A 16,951-nucleotide genomic window follows, 5' to 3' on the forward strand; every position below is an offset into this window, starting at 1 on the left:
CCCGACACTAAATGCGGCCAAATTCAATGGAATCACCGCGTTCTGCTCTACGCCGGCGGCCATTGCTGTCCTAACCAGAGCGGGGTGGGTGATGCCGTTCGCCGTAATGATGCCGGCGACCAGCGAACCGCCTGCCGCGAGCCCGGAGGGAACTTGGACGAAGATCGCTGGAAGCATCGCGGTGGTGGCGAGGGCGTAACCGTCCTTGCGTCGTCTTGGCGGGGAGTATTCTTCGGTCAGATTGGAGGCGGCGGGACCGTTGAAGCCAGAGTAACAATGGAGCCTGGTAACGATTAGGAGACGGAGAGGGTGCCACGAGACTGGTGAAAGATAGCAGAACGCACCAGACCCTAACCTTGTGCAGCCGTGTTCGTACTTGCATATCCCACCAATTCAGCGTCCTGTTCTCGAACCCGTCGCAGATCCGTGAGTAACCGTTGGCCATAAGCCCTATCGTCAGCGCACCAAGCGTACTGCTGATCTGCGCGTTGCTCAGGCCGACCCGGGTGCTGAAATAGGTGACGGCCCAGCCACCCAGCGATACCGCCACCATGACGGGTGCTTGCTTCCATCTCCCCCTGTTGATGATGATCAAGCAACATGTGAATGCCACTACAAACGCAGGTTGCCACCTCCAGGGTATTGGGCGTCGACACGTCGTTTCTGATATGGCGTCCCTGTCGATCAACCCGTACAATACGGTGCCCACGGTGATACCATAGCCGAGGAAGAAGGAGTACATTACGGCATACACCAAGCGCGCAGAGCCCGATAGGATGGACCCTGATTGCAGCTCCACCAATGCGCGAAGGAATATGTAACCGGGCAAGATGAGAGCGATGCTAGACTGAGCCAGCGCAGAGAAGCAGAAGAGGTCTCCGTCGTCGATGCTGCCTACGGCCCGGGCGATGAAGGATGTCACGGCAGCAGCCATGAACTCGAAGAAGTTTGCGAATCGGTTGGAGCGCGGAACGCCTTTGACTACCAATAGGCCGACGATGCAGCCGAGTCCGAAGCACCAGAGGAGGTCATTCCACCCGGCTTGGAAGCCGAAAGGTCCCACCGAAGCCGATGCCAGGCCGTACATGGCGATCTGGTATCGTCGATGAATGCCGGTTCGACGAAATTCGATCTCAGTCAGGCGTCGGTCGCCTTGTGCAGCCGTCATCCGACCGTGAAAGACGTCTTTGTAGACCCTGTATGCGTCTTCCAGTTTTCCAAAGTTGAGCCCACCGCCGGTGCGTACAAGCTTTACAGCCGTGGTATGGCCTAGTGGATCGTCAAACGCCAGTATCATGCACCCGGGTTGGTAAAGAAACTGGCCCTGGATGCCCAAACTGCGTGCTGTTGTTGACATGTATTCCTCCAGCCGATGGCTCGGGGCGCCATAGTTCATCAAAGCTCTGCAGAGCTTGACCATATAGTGGTGGCTTTCCATAGTAGTTTGAGTCGGCGGAAGGAGACCCCGTGGTGTTGTTGAAGAGGCGCGCGTGCGCCGAATGCTGAGGGCCGTACGCTTGCTCACTCAGTCGGAGTTCAAGACAGCCCCTGAAGGAAGGAATGACCCTGCATCGTTCGTTTTGATGTTCTGGCCAAGACTCCAGTTGTGGAAAGCTCGATGCGGACGAGGATCGTGCTTACAGCTTTGACGGGAAAGCAGTTACGCTTGCCTCTGTGGGAGATAAGCCGCTGCTTGAAAGCTTTTGAACGCGTCCTTGACCTGAACAAAAGGATCCTGAGGCTTGCAGCCTACATGACGAGAATTAAGACGTGATGAGGTAATTGTAAACGGTGTCGCGCAGGACCACTTTCAACAAGTCAACTAAAGCGGCTTCCATCCCTTGATGAGCTCAGGCTACTGCCTGTGAGCCCCAGAGTCTTGCTGATCGATCACGTGCTCTCAAGATTGTTAGTGTTGTCTCTTGCAACCAGCAGTGTGAGGTTGTCACAGCTTCTTCGCTGATCAAACATGATGGAAAGGGCAGGACGGGAACACAATGAGCGCAACCAAGCAGTGACTGTGAGTTGCAAGCGGTGCGCTGCTGCGCTCATGTCGCAGAACTGGCAGCAACATTAGTTCACACCGCTCGAGCTAATGAGTAAAAAGAAGCATTGCACCGTTGAGGGATGACTCAGGACCACGAGCGCCAGAGTCATCAGATAGCATCATCAGCGCCGCAGCCTTGCCAGCTGCTACTGGAATGGTTTCACCTCAACGCGGAGTCAACCTGAAGAGCAGGTCGCCGAACCATTGGCACTTGCTACGCGCTCAAGAGAGCCCATGGAGACATCCTGCAGGGCACGTGCTTCGCCGCTAGACCGAACTCAGACTCCGGCAAGCGCCAAAGCAGCGAATCGCACTACGCCAACACCAGCTCCGCATCACCGTTGCCAGAGTATCCCCTTACAACAACACCGAAACCTGTACAGAGCGCTAACCTGCAGCCGCACGGTGTAGGGCTGCACGTTATGACGATGTACCGGCGCGTCGAAGCGTCGAAATGTTGTTGGGCGCCTGGAGCATGCGAGATACATAACCATCTTGCCAGCGCCAAAGGTAGGCTCATTAAACAATACACGTCTCCTGAGACGAGCACGGCATACGAATTTCCTTGCTGTTATTTCCATTTTTCGTCTTTCTCTAATGTTAGAAGGCTGTTGATCGGCTTTTCCTTCTCTGTTTCCTTGATCCAATGCTCTCTAGCTGTTGCAGGTCAGTAACGCCCAAGCAGCCTTGCTCTGATACGAAACTGAAGTCATGTACCTTCCAGACTCTGTACGATATGCTCTTAGGTCCGCGGTCCCATCTCGTGGTAACATCTCAAGCATCAACATCTTCTCCGCAGCCTACTTCGACCGCCGTACCACCGCCATTTCAGCTTACTGTACCACCTTGTGCTCGATCTTGCCTTACCAACTTTCTTAATAACAATTTTCCTTTGTCGTGTTCAACGCAGGGGGATCTTGACTGCCTTTGCTCTCAGTACGGAAGGTCAGGATATACACTTGGAGAGGCCGCCCTCAGCTGCGTATACTCTGAGTGTCAGAAAGAAGCAGAATCTACCGAGAGTTCGGTATATGGAATATGTGACGGGAGATCCAACGCAGTAGTGCCGACATACGCAACTTTGACCGTTACCGCTCTGTTTACTAGCACTGCAACTACCGAATCGCGGTCAGCGGGCACAGTTTCACCAGCATCTTCAACACGTAGCCTCAGTACATCAACCACTCAGTCGAGCATGAGTACTACTGTTGTAGCGGTCCCTAGCCAGAGCGGCCTCCTCACCGCCCCAGGACAGCCGAGCGTGACTGTCGCCGCAACGAGCTCTACTACGGCGTCGGGTAGTACGGCAGCCCAGTCACTGTCGATAGCGCAGATTGCAGGGATATCGGCCGCTGCGGTCGCTGCTGTTGCTATAACAGTCGGCCTTCTTTGTCTACTGGCATGTCTCCAGCGACGCGACAAGCATGCCGACGAGCCTCGCAGTGAGAAACCAGTTGGAAATCACCGGAAAGCTTCCCCAAACTATCTGCCGCCACCGCCAAAAGACACTGTCAAAGGCCCAGACGACGGTCTTGGCAGCGCTGGCGCAACGTCGATTCAGCATCGTCAACCTAATCATAAGCCAACGGAGCCGCAATGGAGTTGGCAGCAATCTAACGTGGATCCACAAGCTATCGGCGTTGCGCTCAGTCCAGAAATCAGGCACTCACATTCTCCAGCTAGCGTTGCGAGCGTAAGAACTGTGTCTAAGCTCCTGCCGGACAAGCCGGACCCAGCACCGCCGGCTGCAGCAGTAGTATCTCAACGGCCGCCGAGCGAGATGACGGTTTTCGAAGAAGACAGGCCTATTCGAAAGTCCATATTCCCAGAGAAATACGTGCCGCCATCTCATCACCGACTTTCCAAAGCGCTCAACACGTCCCAAACCCCTCAGTACTTGGATAAATACACAGTCAGCCCCGAAGACGTCCGAAGACCATCTCTCACACTAGTGGTTCCTGGTCATCGGCCCAGGACCTATGCGAATGTTGTTCCAGCGCCGCTCAGGCTTTCGAACCAGCCTCAACAATTTTCTCCGCCTAGCAGATCCGGAACTGATACTACTTTCAGCGAGAGTCCCGCCAATTCATCCATTGTGCCCATCAGCGAAGCTGGAGGTAGTGCAGATTATATTCCTGACTACTACACGGCTTCGGAAGCTACATTGACTGTGTCCGCGCCGACGTCGAGACCTACAACTGCCGACTGTTCAGACCGCTATGTCCCGTACAAGAAGCCGCCGAGGACAGTGTCAAGGGCGACACGAGACTCTTGCGCTTCAGAAACATCCTTCGAGTCCGCCGACCCGCATGATCCAACGCCTGAAGAGGAGAACGACAAGCAGCTATCACCGGTGGCAGAATCGCCCATCTCCAAACTCAGATATCCAAAGGTACCGCGCGCCTCGAACCAGGCTGTGCCTAGGAGTCCCAGAAGCCCACGGAGCCCGAAGCAACCACAGCACCAGGATTCTCACCCGCCTACACTGCTTGCCAAGCGTCGAGGAGATCTTGCGGCCCACGATCTCGAAAAGCGACTCTGGATCACCAACTCGAATTCCGCAAGCATGAGCTCACACGCCCGAGGCACCAGCAATGCCACCAACAGTACTAGAGGGCATCGGCAGACGAACAGCAATGATGCTCTTGATCAATTCCTCAACGGCCAGTACTCTCGGTATCAAGCCGCCAAGACTCGAGTTGCTCACCGCCACAGCCATGGCCAGTCCTCAAATGCTGGCAGTGTGGAGTTGCAATGGAACGGCCAGAAGAGTCCTGGTATGGAGATGCTTGTGAAAAGTCCCCTGTGGGCGCCAAAACTGACTCCGACGAAGCGAGGAGACGACCTGTTCATCTCTGTAACTTGAATTGTCCTTTGTCTTCTCTTCTTTGTATATTACCCTTTTTTGGACTTGTATTTACACGGACACGCAATGACGGTGTGGCCGCTTGGTTGGAGGCACATGATACCCACTCGTTTGGTTAAAAGCAAGGTATATAGGGGAGGTGCTTCTATTGGTTTTCACACTGGCATTGGTTGTACTTATAGCGGCGGCGATGAGCATTCGGAGGAGCTTCGTCCGGGGACATGGATCTTGGTAAGCCGTTTGGCATGACCGGCATCGTAAAGATTTGATGGGACTTGTAGCTTCACCGCAAATGGGTTACAAGTGAGGCTTTTCAAGCATAAGCTAGTCTTACCAATTGCTCTATCACTGTAGTCGCGTAAGCAATTTGCCCGTGCTGAGTCAAGTCATCGCCGGCCAAATTTTCCGTTTCCAGCGGCCGCATCTGTGCCGCGCCGACATCATTTCGCGCCCCGCCAGGCTCACTGCCCCACCATCATTCCCACCATTGCACAGATACGCAACGGCCCAACTCAAACTTCAATTTCCGAGCTTTGCAAACCAAGACACCTTCCCTTCCTTCATCCAAAACCATACCCAGATCCATTCAAGAGTGCACCGCAATCATGGGTTACGACAAGCATGATGAGCTCTGTATCAACACCATCCGGCTGCTCGCCGTAAGTTGGGGCCCCTCAACAGCTTTTCAGCGCCTTGCAATGCGAAAACAGCTTGGAAAGCTTGCCGCAAGAGCACAACGGAACTTCAATGGCTGACAACATGTATCTACATAGGTCGATGCGACGTTCAAAGCCAATTCTGGCCACCCCGGTGCGCCCATGGGCATGGCGCCCATCTCTCACGTTCTCTGGAACAAATTCATGACCTTCAACCCCAAGAACCCCGAATGGGTCAACCGCGACAGATTCGTCCTTTCGTACGTCTTACCTAGTCTCCCTGAGAAGCCATGGGACGTGTTTCTATTGCACATCAACCTGGGATCCCCTCCGGTGCTGCGTTGGATATCCCTCATAGAGCTTTATCTGATGGCATCCCTCGTATACTATGTTTGTGATCAGGCAGCTGATTTTAGCCAGGAATGGCCACGGCTGCATGCTCCAGTATGCGCTGCTGCACCTCTTCGGCTTTGAGCTGAGCATGGAAGACATCAAGAATTTCCGCGTAAGCACAGCAGCATTGCGAGATTGACATTCAATCGGTCTCAGGCTGACGCTCTATACAGCAAGTGGATAGCATAACTCCGGGTCATCCGGAATCCCACGACACTCCCGGCATTGAGGTCACTACCGGCCCGCTTGGTCAAGGATTCGCGAACGCTGTTGGTCTTGCCGTTGCTCAAGCCCACACAGCCGCAATCTTCAACAAGCCCGACTTTGATCTGATCAACAACTACACATACTGCTACTTTGGCGATGGGTGCGCTATGGAGGGCATTGCTAGCGAGGCGGCCAGCGCTGCGGGTCACTTGCAGCTTGGAAACCTGATCTGCATTTATGACGACAACCACATCTCTATCGGTAAGATCTGCGGGTTGTGATGTCTTCTGCCATGGAAATCACTGACCTGACATTACAGATGGCGACACCGCCGTCTCTTTCACCGAAGACGTCTCGAAGCGATTTGAGGCCTACGGCTGGCATGTGCAACATGTGGAGAAGGGTGACACCGACCTTGAGGCCATGGAGGAGGCCATCAAGAAGGCTCGCGAAGTCAAAGACAAACCGTCGATGATCAAGCTCACCACGACCATTGGTTTCGGCTCAAAGCTCCAAGGTACCGGCGGTGTCCACGGTAACCCGTTGAAGGCGGACGACGTCAAGAGCGTCAAGGAGAAGTTCGGCTTTGACCCAGAGCAGACATTCGTTGTCCCGCAGGAGGTCTACGACGCGTACCACAAGCATGCGGCTGAGGGCGCCGCTGCGGAAGAGGAGTGGAACAAGCTCTTCGAGAAGTACGGCGAGAAGCACCCGGAGCTCCACAAGGACCTCAAGCGACGATTAACCCGCGACCTTCCCGAGGGCTGGCAGACCAAGCTGCCGACCTATAAGCCGACCGACCCCGCCATTGCCTCGCGCAAGCTGTCTGAGTCCGTTCTCGAGGCCATCCACGAAGCCGTTCCTGAGCTCATCTCCGGGTCCGCCGATCTGACTGGCTCGAACAATACCCGATGGAAGAAAGCCGTTGACTTCCAGCCCCCAAGCCTGGGCCTCGGTGACTACAGCGGCCGCTACATGCGCTACGGCGTGCGCGAGCACGGCATGGCCGGCATGATGAACGGGATGGCCACATACGGCACGGTCATCCCCGCCGGCGGCACCTTCCTCAACTTCGTTTCTTACGCCGCCGGCGCCGTCCGCCTGTCCTCGCTCGCGCACCAGCGCGTCATCTACATCGCGACGCACGACTCGATCGGGCTCGGCGAAGATGGGCCGACGCATCAGCCCATCGAAACCCTGGCGCACTTCCGCGCCCTGCCCAACATGATGGTCTGGCGCCCTGCCGACGGCAATGAGACGAGCGCCGCCTACTACATGGCGCTCACGTCCAAGCAAACACCCTCTATCATCGCGCTGACCCGGCAGAACCTGCCCCAGCTCGAGGGCTCGACGCTGCAGGACGCCATCAAGGGCGGGTACGTCGCGCTCGAGGACAAGGAAGCGGCCGTCACGCTTGTTTCGACGGGCTCGGAGGTCTCGATCTGTCTTGAGGCCGTCAAATACCTCAAGGATAACAACGACATCAAGGCGCGCGTGGTCTCGATGCCGTGTGTTGAGGTGTTTGATGCTCAGGATAAGGAGTACAGGCTGTCTGTCATCCCGGATGGTATTCCGGCGATGTCTGTGGAGGTCATGAGCACGTTGGGCTGGGAGAAGTACACCCATGAGCAGTTTGGGCTTAACAGGTTTGGTGCTAGTGGCCCGTATAAGGAGGTTTACAAGGTTCGTGCATACAATCTCTCTCCGCTTATGACTGAGGAAGTAGCGCTGGTGTCTGAGTATGGATTGCTGACTATGGGAACAGAAATTCGAGTTCACGCCAGAGGGCATCGCGAAGCGCGCCGTTAAGACTGTGGACTTCTACAAGGATGTCAAGCCGCTGCGGTCGCCGATCAACCGCGCGTTTACCCAGCTCATCTAGACGTGTTTCCAGATCTCGTCGGTGCATCGAGCGCAGGGACGCATGATGACAGCAAGAAGCGGGGGTTGATCGAAACACTGTAGAGAAGAACGGCTTATAGTTAACGACGCACGATATTGAGGTAGCACGTTTTGTTGGATGGTACATAGAAATGCAAAAGGTCAAATGAATTGTGCAAGCTTAGTAGTAGTTCTGTGAGCGTCGAGATTGCGAACAGCAAGCAAATTCTGGGAATCAAAGCAAGATATAAGACCCCCTCACACCAGCAACACAGCCATTTGTGCTTCTCCATACTGCCGCCCTACTGACTTTTCCATCTCACATCCTTACTCCCCAGATGCACAACCTCCCCACCCCCTCGCCCTCCTCAGCGATCCAGCCGAAAAGCAGCGTAACACGCACGAACAGCAGCCTCTGCTCTAGATACTTGAGTATATCAGCGGCAGAAGCGACGAGCTCCTGAGCTGTGCGGCCCAGCAACTGCTTCCAGGCCGCGGCTGAGAGGATCAGCTTCCCAGTGCTGGTGGTGCCGGTTTCATCGATTAGGGGCCCGAGCTATGGGGTTGTCAGATCGTTGAATAGTGTCTGAGGGAAGGCGAAGAATTTAACGAGATTAGACACTCTAATAAGGTGCGGGTGAAGATCCGAGGGAAAGGTTAGGACACGTACCAGTCTCGGGTTGATACGCAGAATTATCTCCTTATCGCACTGTTTGCACTTGGCGGACGTTGCGTTGGCGTAGAGAGGCACGCCGCAGCTACGAAAGATAAAACCGTGGTCAGTAATGTGCTTGAGTAGAGGACACAACGCACCCATTACCACTCGGTGCACATGAGCATATTTCGGCGGTGGAGGGAGGTGATGTTCAGCTCCATGATGATCACGCTGAGGTAGCCCATGAACTTCTCTGGATACATGTCAGCCTTATACCTAATGAACGGTGGCCGAAAGAAGACTTGCCTCCTGGTGCGGTACGAGCGCTGCAAACATGTCAATGCATGGCCTGTTGGAAGGCCTGATTGACTTACAACTCGTCGATGTCTGCGAGCGTGTACAGTATCCGGACCTGTGACTCTTCCGCAGCCTCGGTATCAAACACTTGGTTCATCAGCAGTAGCTCGGTACCAGAAGCATGGAAAGGGTTCGGTGTGATACTTACCTCCTTCAGGAAACGGCGGATTCACATGCTCTCTTCTCGTCAATCTCTGCGCAAACCCCCTCAGCCACTCCGTGTCCAGTATAGCCGGATTAACATCCACTTGCGTGCTGCTCGTCAGTGAGATCCAAGCCCTCTTATCAATTCTCCACCCAGGCTCAGTGATCAGCAGGATAGTGTGCGATACCTTCCAAGCGCCCGCTGATGCGGCAGAGGAGCCCCAGAGAGTCAGAGAGGCCTCCGCTGTGTCGTCGAAGACGCCGATGTTCACGTTCTCAGCAGGAATGCCTTTTTTGGTCGTGACTGTGTAGATTCTGTGTGAGCTCGCAACTGAAGCGGGAGTAGTGGAAGAATCATAGTACGATACAAAGAATATACATACACTTCTTCCTCGGCCCAATGCTCTTCACGCAAACCAGAATCTTGCCGTCCGTAATCTCATACCCTCCTTCGATGAAGTTCTTCAGCGTCATCAGGCCGGCCAATGGTTGGCCTACTTTGTATCCCAGCGGCGTCTTGCACTGCACGCCTTCGTCGCTATTCTCATGCACCATGAAGTGGCACGACCGGTCGCGTTCCGGAAAGATGCTCGCGAAGAGCGGCGCGCTCGATGGCGCAAGCTGGCCTGTGTCGCTGTGCGAGATGTGCGGAGTCCATACTGTGACGAGGTGGCCGAGGCGGAGGTTGTAGTCCTTGTTTGCGTACCAGAGCCGGACCTGCAGCGCGATCGAGCGTTAGTCGTCGCGTCTCAAGGTCTCATAAACGGCCGCCGCAAGGCTTGCAGTCTTACCGTCAAAGCGCCTGTATCGTCCTTGACAATGATTTTGACGCAGCCTTTCGCTGCTCTCGGCTTCTTGCTTGGCGTGCCTTGGTCGTAGAAGTTTGCGACGCGTCCCACGAACGTGACGCACTTCGGTCCTGGTATCAGTGCGGCGATATCGATCTCTTCGTACTCATTAGGCGGGCTCCAGGTTTGGTTGGCTGGTGGATGAAGGACGGCATCGACTTCAGCTTCTGTGAACCCGTCACGGCCCTGGGACGGAGATGAGGATCTGGCTCGTTTTTTGGGGCTTTGAGATGATTGCTTTTCGAAGAACTGCTCGATTGAGGGGAATTGAGGTGCCATTGATCGCGCTGGGAAGTAGGGTGGATGGAGAGGTGAGGTACGAGAGCAGGTGACGTTGGTATAGGAGGCGAGTTTTGCGCAACCTCAAATTGTAGGTTGGCCACCAGAAAGATCACGCAAACCATCGAAACAACACTTTACAGATCACTTTCAGTAAGATGTGTCACAGCGATTGAACGGATGAGTTTACATAGCTTCAAAGGAGCGTGCTATTAAGGAAGAGCAATCCGCACTCCGACGGATAACCAAATTCACCTTGCACGTTGAGGTGCATCGTACCTTATGCCTTGTAGCTATAGATGTTGGATCTGTCTCAGCTGGCAGCCTGCATCACGACAAAGCGCGCAACTAGAACATCTTGTGCTCGAGCGTCATATTAGACTCGGGCTCCAAACCGACGCATGCACGGAAGATGTTGATGAGCGCAGCCCGCTGCTTTGCAAGCGAGTTGACGACCGGCGTACCCGGCGGAGTAAGTGGAGCCTGTAGACGTCAGAATTATCCGTTCCTCTAGCGCGGCAGGTTGCTTACCTTGAGCATGTAGCTAAGAACGCTCAGCACGCTATGGAACCCTTGATAATCCTTGGAAGAGGCATCCTTCCACTGAACGCGCGTCATCAGCTCAGTGATAAGCACAAGGTCAATGATCAGAGGCGAAGCCAGTAAAGAGTCCTCGCAAACATTAAAGATACTGATGGTCTGGTGTCCGCCCATGAAGATCTCGGCATAGTACTCATCCAGAGCGCGCTTGTTGTCGCCAACCGCGGGCATGTACTTGATGACGACGCAGTGATCCGGGTGCTCGCCTTCTTTGTAAAGGATATTGTTAGCCGCGACCATGTCGTCCACGACAGTAGACTTAGAGATCTCCTTCGAGCGGAACTGCTTCTGAGAGCTCAGGTTCTTGCCGTCATTGTTGCCGAGGTGGTTGTAGCTCGATATGGCAGTAAGCTTGATACCGGCATTGATCAGGAAGTCGACCAGAGCAGACTTCATCTTCGTCTGGCCAGACTTGAAATCATCTCCGCCAATGAATGCACCATGCTTCTCTGCAAGCTCGATTGCACCGGGCACGAAGGTGTTCTGTGGAGAACCGTTGATGAAAGGTGCGCCCTCCAGGATGCATGCTACGGCAAAGACAGTCGAAGGTGCAACTTCTTCGTGGCTGTTCTCAATAGCTTTCAGGAGATTGTCGGCTGTGTCGTTGACGCCATCAATGAGCTCCGCGTAACGCTCAGTGTTTGCAGTCCATTGAACGATGACCTTGTCCAGGCCATTTGCAGACTTGAAATCACTATCACTGGATTAGCGAGCCAGCGAAACCCGATCACGGGTCTCGAAACATACCGGATGTTCTTGCGAATCTGCTCAACATGACCCATACAAGCCTTCTCGCCCGGCAAGAGGTTGTCCGCACGGTCGCCCTGGTTGGCGGCAATGAAGTCCGGATAATAGATGCTCGGAAGTGGGGTCATAGTACCCATCTCCTTCCTGATCATGCTCTTCAGGGTGGGCTCCAGAACAGCCGCTCGGTCCATAGCATCAGCGAGGTTCATCCCGTTGATGTCCCATCCACCCACGACAAGATCGTTCGGATGTACCATAGGAAGCAAATCGTGAAACGGAATATTAACCTCCTTCCCGGTCTTAGCATCCGTTCCGAGCTTGACAGTGGAGGCCATGACTAGCGAACCGTAGTAGTTTGCGGCACGCTTGCCCTCGCGGGTCTCCCATACGAGTCCACGGCGGTTAGCCAGAATGCCTGCCGTGACGGTGGTACCATTGTTCCCGCCCCAGCCAACAAGCATCATACCCACTTTGCCCAGCTTTCGGTCGACCTTGAGGTCATAGACTTTCTCCTCCGGCACAGCAACGAGCTTGCCATCGCTACCCTGAGTGACCGAGGTGGTGCGGTAGGTGTACTTGCTCTTGATAGCATTGTCCGTGTACTCAACATTGGGAGAGTTGACAGTGAAGAGATCTTTGCCAGTGGACACCCCGTTCGTTGGTCCAGTCCCATTTCTATACGCCAGGTCGCTGCTGTCATCCGCATGAGGTGCCATGTTTGATCGTGTTAGATAGACCTAGGTATCTGTAGCGGTTTATTTGACGTAGCGAATGGCCGATGCTCCTCCCGGGGAAGAAGTGCGTCGACCGGCGAAGGGATGATGGACCCTACAGGACATGATTAGCCGTGTTGCTGTGCAATTCACCCACAGGCCATTTGTATCACTTCGGACTGGGAAAACATGGTGAAGCTGGAGGCGGCGGTACATACGAGTTTAGTAGATTGGCAAACGTCTTGACGGCTGGGCAATGGCCCTGGTTTTCGGATCTGTGAAGAGTGATATGGTGCTGAAAGCCCGGAGTGTCTTGAAGGTTACTGCTGACGGTTGTTTGCGTAGGAGATTGAAAGTGTCGTGGGCGAGTCTTTATTCTGTGGTGGCTCGTGACAATCGATAAATCGGCGGAACTCGTCGGAGCCTAGGCCTTTCACCGCAACCTCTGCCGGACACCCTGACACTTCTATTCGCCGCGTGAGTTATCTATTACTTACCAGATCGTTACGCGAGATAACCACCGAGGTCTTGATTGACGAAGCCGAGCTGTTGTGGAAGGCGTCCACGGGTTCAGCTTGCAACCTAGGTAGGGCCGTTCCATTGAAGTGCCATTCGAGTCCACTCCGCCTCATCAACGGCGGACCGCATCTGGACACCAGTAAAAGGCGCTCACGCCCCGGCTATCTGTACCAGAACGACTCCGGGACGTCTGACAGGATGTTGAGAAGATGCCAATCTTGTAGGGTCATGGGAAAGCTTAATTCCCATAGTTGAGTCGCATGGGATTCTTTCTCGCTGGCACGAAGCAAGTATCGGCGGGAGCTCCTTCTCGCTAGCATGACATCGCTCTGCACTCCTTTGAGCAGCTCTTCTGTTGCACTTCGTGTATGGTGGATGAGACAGTGTTGAAGTCAACGTTGCTGCGATATGCAAGCCTCATGCAGCCTTAAATGCATAGGTCCAGTTGGCAAAAGTTCATTGGCTGGAGACTTTTTGCTAAAAGGTACCTGAATACCTGTCTCTCATTCACTATTCGGTTCAAGTTTTTTCGAATGCAGTACTCTTTTTGACTCAAGGCTTGCCCGAGCTGTATCTGGCAAAGCAGTCCGATGGGGATAGCACGGCAAATGACCAGAAGGGCTGTGTACAGTTGCAGAAACCCAACATCTGTGCCTATCAACCGGCTTGCTAACCTCACGTTGTCAAAACATAGTTCTCGAGTAGCTGTTCCAATCTAGAATTTCTCATTCATTTGATACACCAGACTGCGCCGGTCTTATGCGAAAAACCCAATTATTGAGACTAGTGTTGCTAGAAATGCGCTGATCGGGTGGTGACCTCAAGACATTATCAAGGCTTGCTGGACAAGATTTATGTGACTCGATTCGAAAAGTGCGGAAGTTTTCCTAAGTTGAGAATCATGGGGACTTTCCGAGTACTACGCTTCAGTCCGACTGTTATCAAATGGTAGAAGCTGGAGGCTGTCTGCTCTAACCATTTATCCGGTTTGGCCGGACAATCTCTCCCATCGGTCTCGATGGGAAGCGATTTGACATGTGTCGGGCAGCTAGTGGTCTTGTTGGTATGGATGATTTTTGCCAAAATCCAGATCGCAAAGCCTCTCGGACGTCATTTGAACACCTGATACCGTGAAGTGGAGTTAAGGCTCGAACAAAGTCATTTAAAGGCCCGCCCTCGACAATTGAAACTCTTTCAAGTCTACAACCTGGGCAGTTCAATGTGCTGCACTGGGTCCCTCCTGCGCATTCTTCTCTCCCACGTCCAACGCCACCAGAAACCTACTGACAGTGTTGTATGCCGCCACCGTCGCCGTGATCTCCACCACCTCCCTATCCGTGAACTCCTTCTTCAGCCGATTGAAGACCAGATCTGGCACCTGCACATCTAGTGTCATGGCATCGGTATAAGCGAGCACGGCTAGGTGCTTGTCGTCCAGAGGTCCCTGACCGGGCGAAGGATGCGGCGGTGCTTCGAGGATGTACTGAACACCTTCTCCTGACACGGCTTTGGCTGGATCGTTGCGTAGCAGTGGTGCGTGGTGGTCCCACTCGTACCAGGCCTTGTTCAGAATGGCAACGCGGCATATGGCGACTTCGCGGACGGAGGTTGGGAGGGAGGTTTGGGTGCGGATAGCGCGGAGGAATGAGTTCCTGAGACGGTTAGCTACAGGTAGCTTGAATCACGCACGTCCCATAAGTGCTCGTGATCTAGACGGGCTCTGAGGGCATGTTGGCCGGACGTTGCTCACCAGCCATCTGCTACCGGTGGAGAGTGCAGCAATGTCAGATCTAGTGGTTGAAGGCCGCGTTCTCCTCTTCGCTCTTTAACTCTTTCGACCACAGCTTTGTCCTCCTTGTCATCGAACTGAGGTGGATTCGGGACGTATTCGAGGCGCATGGTGGAAGTTGTAGCTGTAAAAGTTGTCTATCCGGTAGTAAAATCGAACGCTATCTTCTGTCAAGCTAATGCCTTTTTGCTATACGTTTGACGCAAGCACGAGGTATCGAGTCTGGTAGCGGGTCTTCAGCTCTTGAACGCCGAGGCTGATTTATTTATCGATACTGATAAGAATACATCCGGACCCCTCGTCAACGGGAACAATCAACGGCAGTTCTGTGATGCTGCACTATAAGGCTACATCTTTTTGACACTGTGAGCCGGGGAAGTCATGACCACCAAAGGCAGAATATATCAGAGTGCCGCTATACTGCGGATCCCCCCTTGACGATGTCATAGTAGCGCGATAATCATCCCCCACAGTTCCTAGGTATATTATATTAAAACCCAAATTTTTTTTGATTATGCTACGGTGGCCGAGTGGTCTAAGGCGGTAGATTTAAGTTCAACTCGGAACTCTACTGGGGCAACCCGCATGCGTTCGAACCGCATCCGTAGCAACATCCGCTTTTTCTTTTGCTTTGGTTGCACTGAGCACGTCTGAACGGTTGGTTTCAGGACCTTTTTTTGGGATGCTGGAACGTCGACTCCTGGCGGAAGTTGACGTATCCAACGCTTATCGATAGAGGGTAAATCGCAGCCTATCACCCTTTTAACTTTCTGTAACGGACACCATCTATTACACCATGGCACCAGGCAGTTCAGTGAAATCTAGCAAAACAAGCAGCAAGAAGCATCCAGCAGCCAAGCAAAAGCCGGGAAACGATAGGAAGTCGAAAACTCAAGCGCTGAGTACAGAGGGCGCTTTTTCGAGCGTAATCCCGCTGGAGCTTCAGCAACTACTCCTAAATATCTTCAGGAATTCCTTCCCGGAGCGATTTGGCTCGGACCTTACCCCACTACTCCAGGGAGTGAAGCAGCATCTATACAACCGAGATTTCGGTAGGGCGTTCGGCAGAGAAGATTACCTAGAGGCATATGCTGTGCGATGGAGTCCCAGCAGGGCGTTAGGATACCTGCAGATTTTCCTTGATATCGAGCAATATCTACGAAAAATTCCTAACAAAAATCACGACGATGCTCAAACTTTCTCATTCGAGTCACTTGGAACCCCTTCCGGACGTCAGAAGCTCAACATTACATGTCTTGGCGGAGGAGCTGGCGCAGAAATTGTAGCACTGGCTGGCTTTCTCGATCTCCGCAATCGAGGTCTGAGAAAGGACCGGGAAGATGGCGGAGATCCCCAGCACGCAACTCCAAATGACCTCCAGTTCACAGTCAAAAGTGTAGACATTGCGGACTGGGACTCCGTGGTCCAGAAGCTCCTCAACAGCATCATCAGTCCTCCGCCGCTTTCCAAATACGCTTCGGCAGCAGCCAAAGCAGCCAACACAGCCTTTCTGGATAGCACGCTCTTTCAGACAACCTTCCATCAAGCCGATCTTCTCGGCATCTCTACGGAGAGTCTACAGGCGTTGGTAGGAGATGCCGAGCTGGTGACCTTGATGTTCACCCTAAACGAGCTTTACACAACCTCTCGACCGAAAACCCAGCGATTCCTTGCGAGTCTCACATCCACTCTCCAGCCTGGCGCACTGCTACTCGTAGTCGACAGTCCGGGCAGCTATTCTACGGTCACGTTGAATGGAGCGGAGAAGAAGTATCCCATGCACTGGTTGCTCGACCATACACTGCTAGGCAGTGTACACGACGAGGAGAGCAGCACTGTTGAAACTCGGCACTGGGAGAAGCTTTCCACGGATGAGAGCCGCTGGTTTCGGCTGCCAGATGGGCTCAAGTACCCGATTGAGCTCGAGAATATGCGGTATCAGATCCATCTGTACCGCAGATTGCCCCAGGAGTCATGACAGGATGCTTGAGGAGCTACTCTATGCGTTGTCAGTTCACATTTTATGGCTCGGATCAGCATGTTGAAGGACGTCAAGGCCATTAGAATGCACAAGCCACCACTTTGTTATTTAACAACTAAGAGAACTAAGGCCCTCGATCAAGGAAGTGAGAAGGGTTTATTACTGATAGAGCATTACTAAGGAGAAGCGCAGCCACATCCCAGTCAGTACCAGTATACCAAGGAGCCTACTAAGAACATCATTGGACCGACAGCCAGCCGCTTGACTTG

At 53.6% G+C, this 16,951-nt stretch overlaps 7 protein-coding genes and 1 non-coding gene across 8 annotated transcripts; 4 read left to right on the forward strand and 4 right to left on the reverse strand.

The window, feature by feature from the left end:
• Positions 1-36: 36 nt before the first annotated feature.
• On the reverse strand, positions 37-1,438 carry W97_08994 (uncharacterized protein; the record flags this gene model as incomplete). Its single annotated transcript, XM_007786859.1, has 2 exons — positions 37-283; positions 345-1,438. Coding segments are annotated over 2 exons (1,341 nt in total), but the record flags the coding sequence as incomplete, so codon positions are not given.
• Positions 1,439-3,242: 1,804 nt separating this feature from the next.
• Positions 3,243-4,913, forward strand: W97_08995 (uncharacterized protein; the record flags this gene model as incomplete). Its single annotated transcript, XM_007786860.1, has 1 exon — positions 3,243-4,913. One exon carries the CDS (start codon positions 3,243-3,245, stop codon positions 4,911-4,913), a length of 1,671 nt encoding a protein of 556 aa, XP_007785050.1.
• A 605-nt stretch (positions 4,914-5,518) lies between these two features.
• W97_08996 (transketolase) lies at positions 5,519-8,051 on the forward strand (the record flags this gene model as incomplete). Its single annotated transcript, XM_007786861.1, has 6 exons — positions 5,519-5,572; positions 5,687-5,829; positions 5,990-6,074; positions 6,136-6,430; positions 6,489-7,852; positions 7,935-8,051. 6 exons carry the CDS (start codon positions 5,519-5,521, stop codon positions 8,049-8,051), a joined length of 2,058 nt encoding a protein of 685 aa, XP_007785051.1.
• A 318-nt stretch (positions 8,052-8,369) lies between these two features.
• Positions 8,370-10,333, reverse strand: W97_08997 (uncharacterized protein; the record flags this gene model as incomplete). Its single annotated transcript, XM_007786862.1, has 8 exons — positions 8,370-8,606; positions 8,721-8,808; positions 8,871-8,958; positions 8,991-9,031; positions 9,080-9,149; positions 9,211-9,510; positions 9,590-9,923; positions 9,998-10,333. The coding sequence occupies 8 exons, from the start codon at positions 10,331-10,333 to the stop codon at positions 8,370-8,372; spliced, it is 1,494 nt and encodes a 497-aa protein (XP_007785052.1).
• Positions 10,334-10,681: 348 nt separating this feature from the next.
• On the reverse strand, positions 10,682-12,396 carry W97_08998 (myo-inositol-1-phosphate synthase; the record flags this gene model as incomplete). The annotated part of the gene is made up of 3 exons (XM_007786863.1): positions 10,682-10,816; positions 10,865-11,627; positions 11,681-12,396. 3 exons carry the CDS (start codon positions 12,394-12,396, stop codon positions 10,682-10,684), a joined length of 1,614 nt encoding a protein of 537 aa, XP_007785053.1.
• Positions 12,397-14,128: 1,732 nt separating this feature from the next.
• Positions 14,129-14,811, reverse strand: W97_08999 (uncharacterized protein; the record flags this gene model as incomplete). Its single annotated transcript, XM_007786864.1, has 2 exons — positions 14,129-14,564; positions 14,663-14,811. 2 exons carry the CDS (start codon positions 14,809-14,811, stop codon positions 14,129-14,131), a joined length of 585 nt encoding a protein of 194 aa, XP_007785054.1.
• Positions 14,812-15,217: 406 nt separating this feature from the next.
• W97_09000 lies at positions 15,218-15,311 on the forward strand. Its single transcript has one exon. It is a non-coding gene; the product is annotated as a tRNA-Leu (tRNA).
• A 186-nt stretch (positions 15,312-15,497) lies between these two features.
• W97_09001 (uncharacterized protein) lies at positions 15,498-16,679 on the forward strand (the record flags this gene model as incomplete). Its single annotated transcript, XM_007786865.1, has 1 exon — positions 15,498-16,679. One exon carries the CDS (start codon positions 15,498-15,500, stop codon positions 16,677-16,679), a length of 1,182 nt encoding a protein of 393 aa, XP_007785055.1.
• Between the last annotated feature and the right edge of the window lie 272 nt (positions 16,680-16,951).

The sequence above is a fragment of the Coniosporium apollinis genome (assembly GCF_000281105.1).
Source record: "Coniosporium apollinis CBS 100218 chromosome Unknown supercont1.73, whole genome shotgun sequence".
Taxonomy (NCBI): Eukaryota; Fungi; Ascomycota; class Dothideomycetes; genus Coniosporium; species Coniosporium apollinis.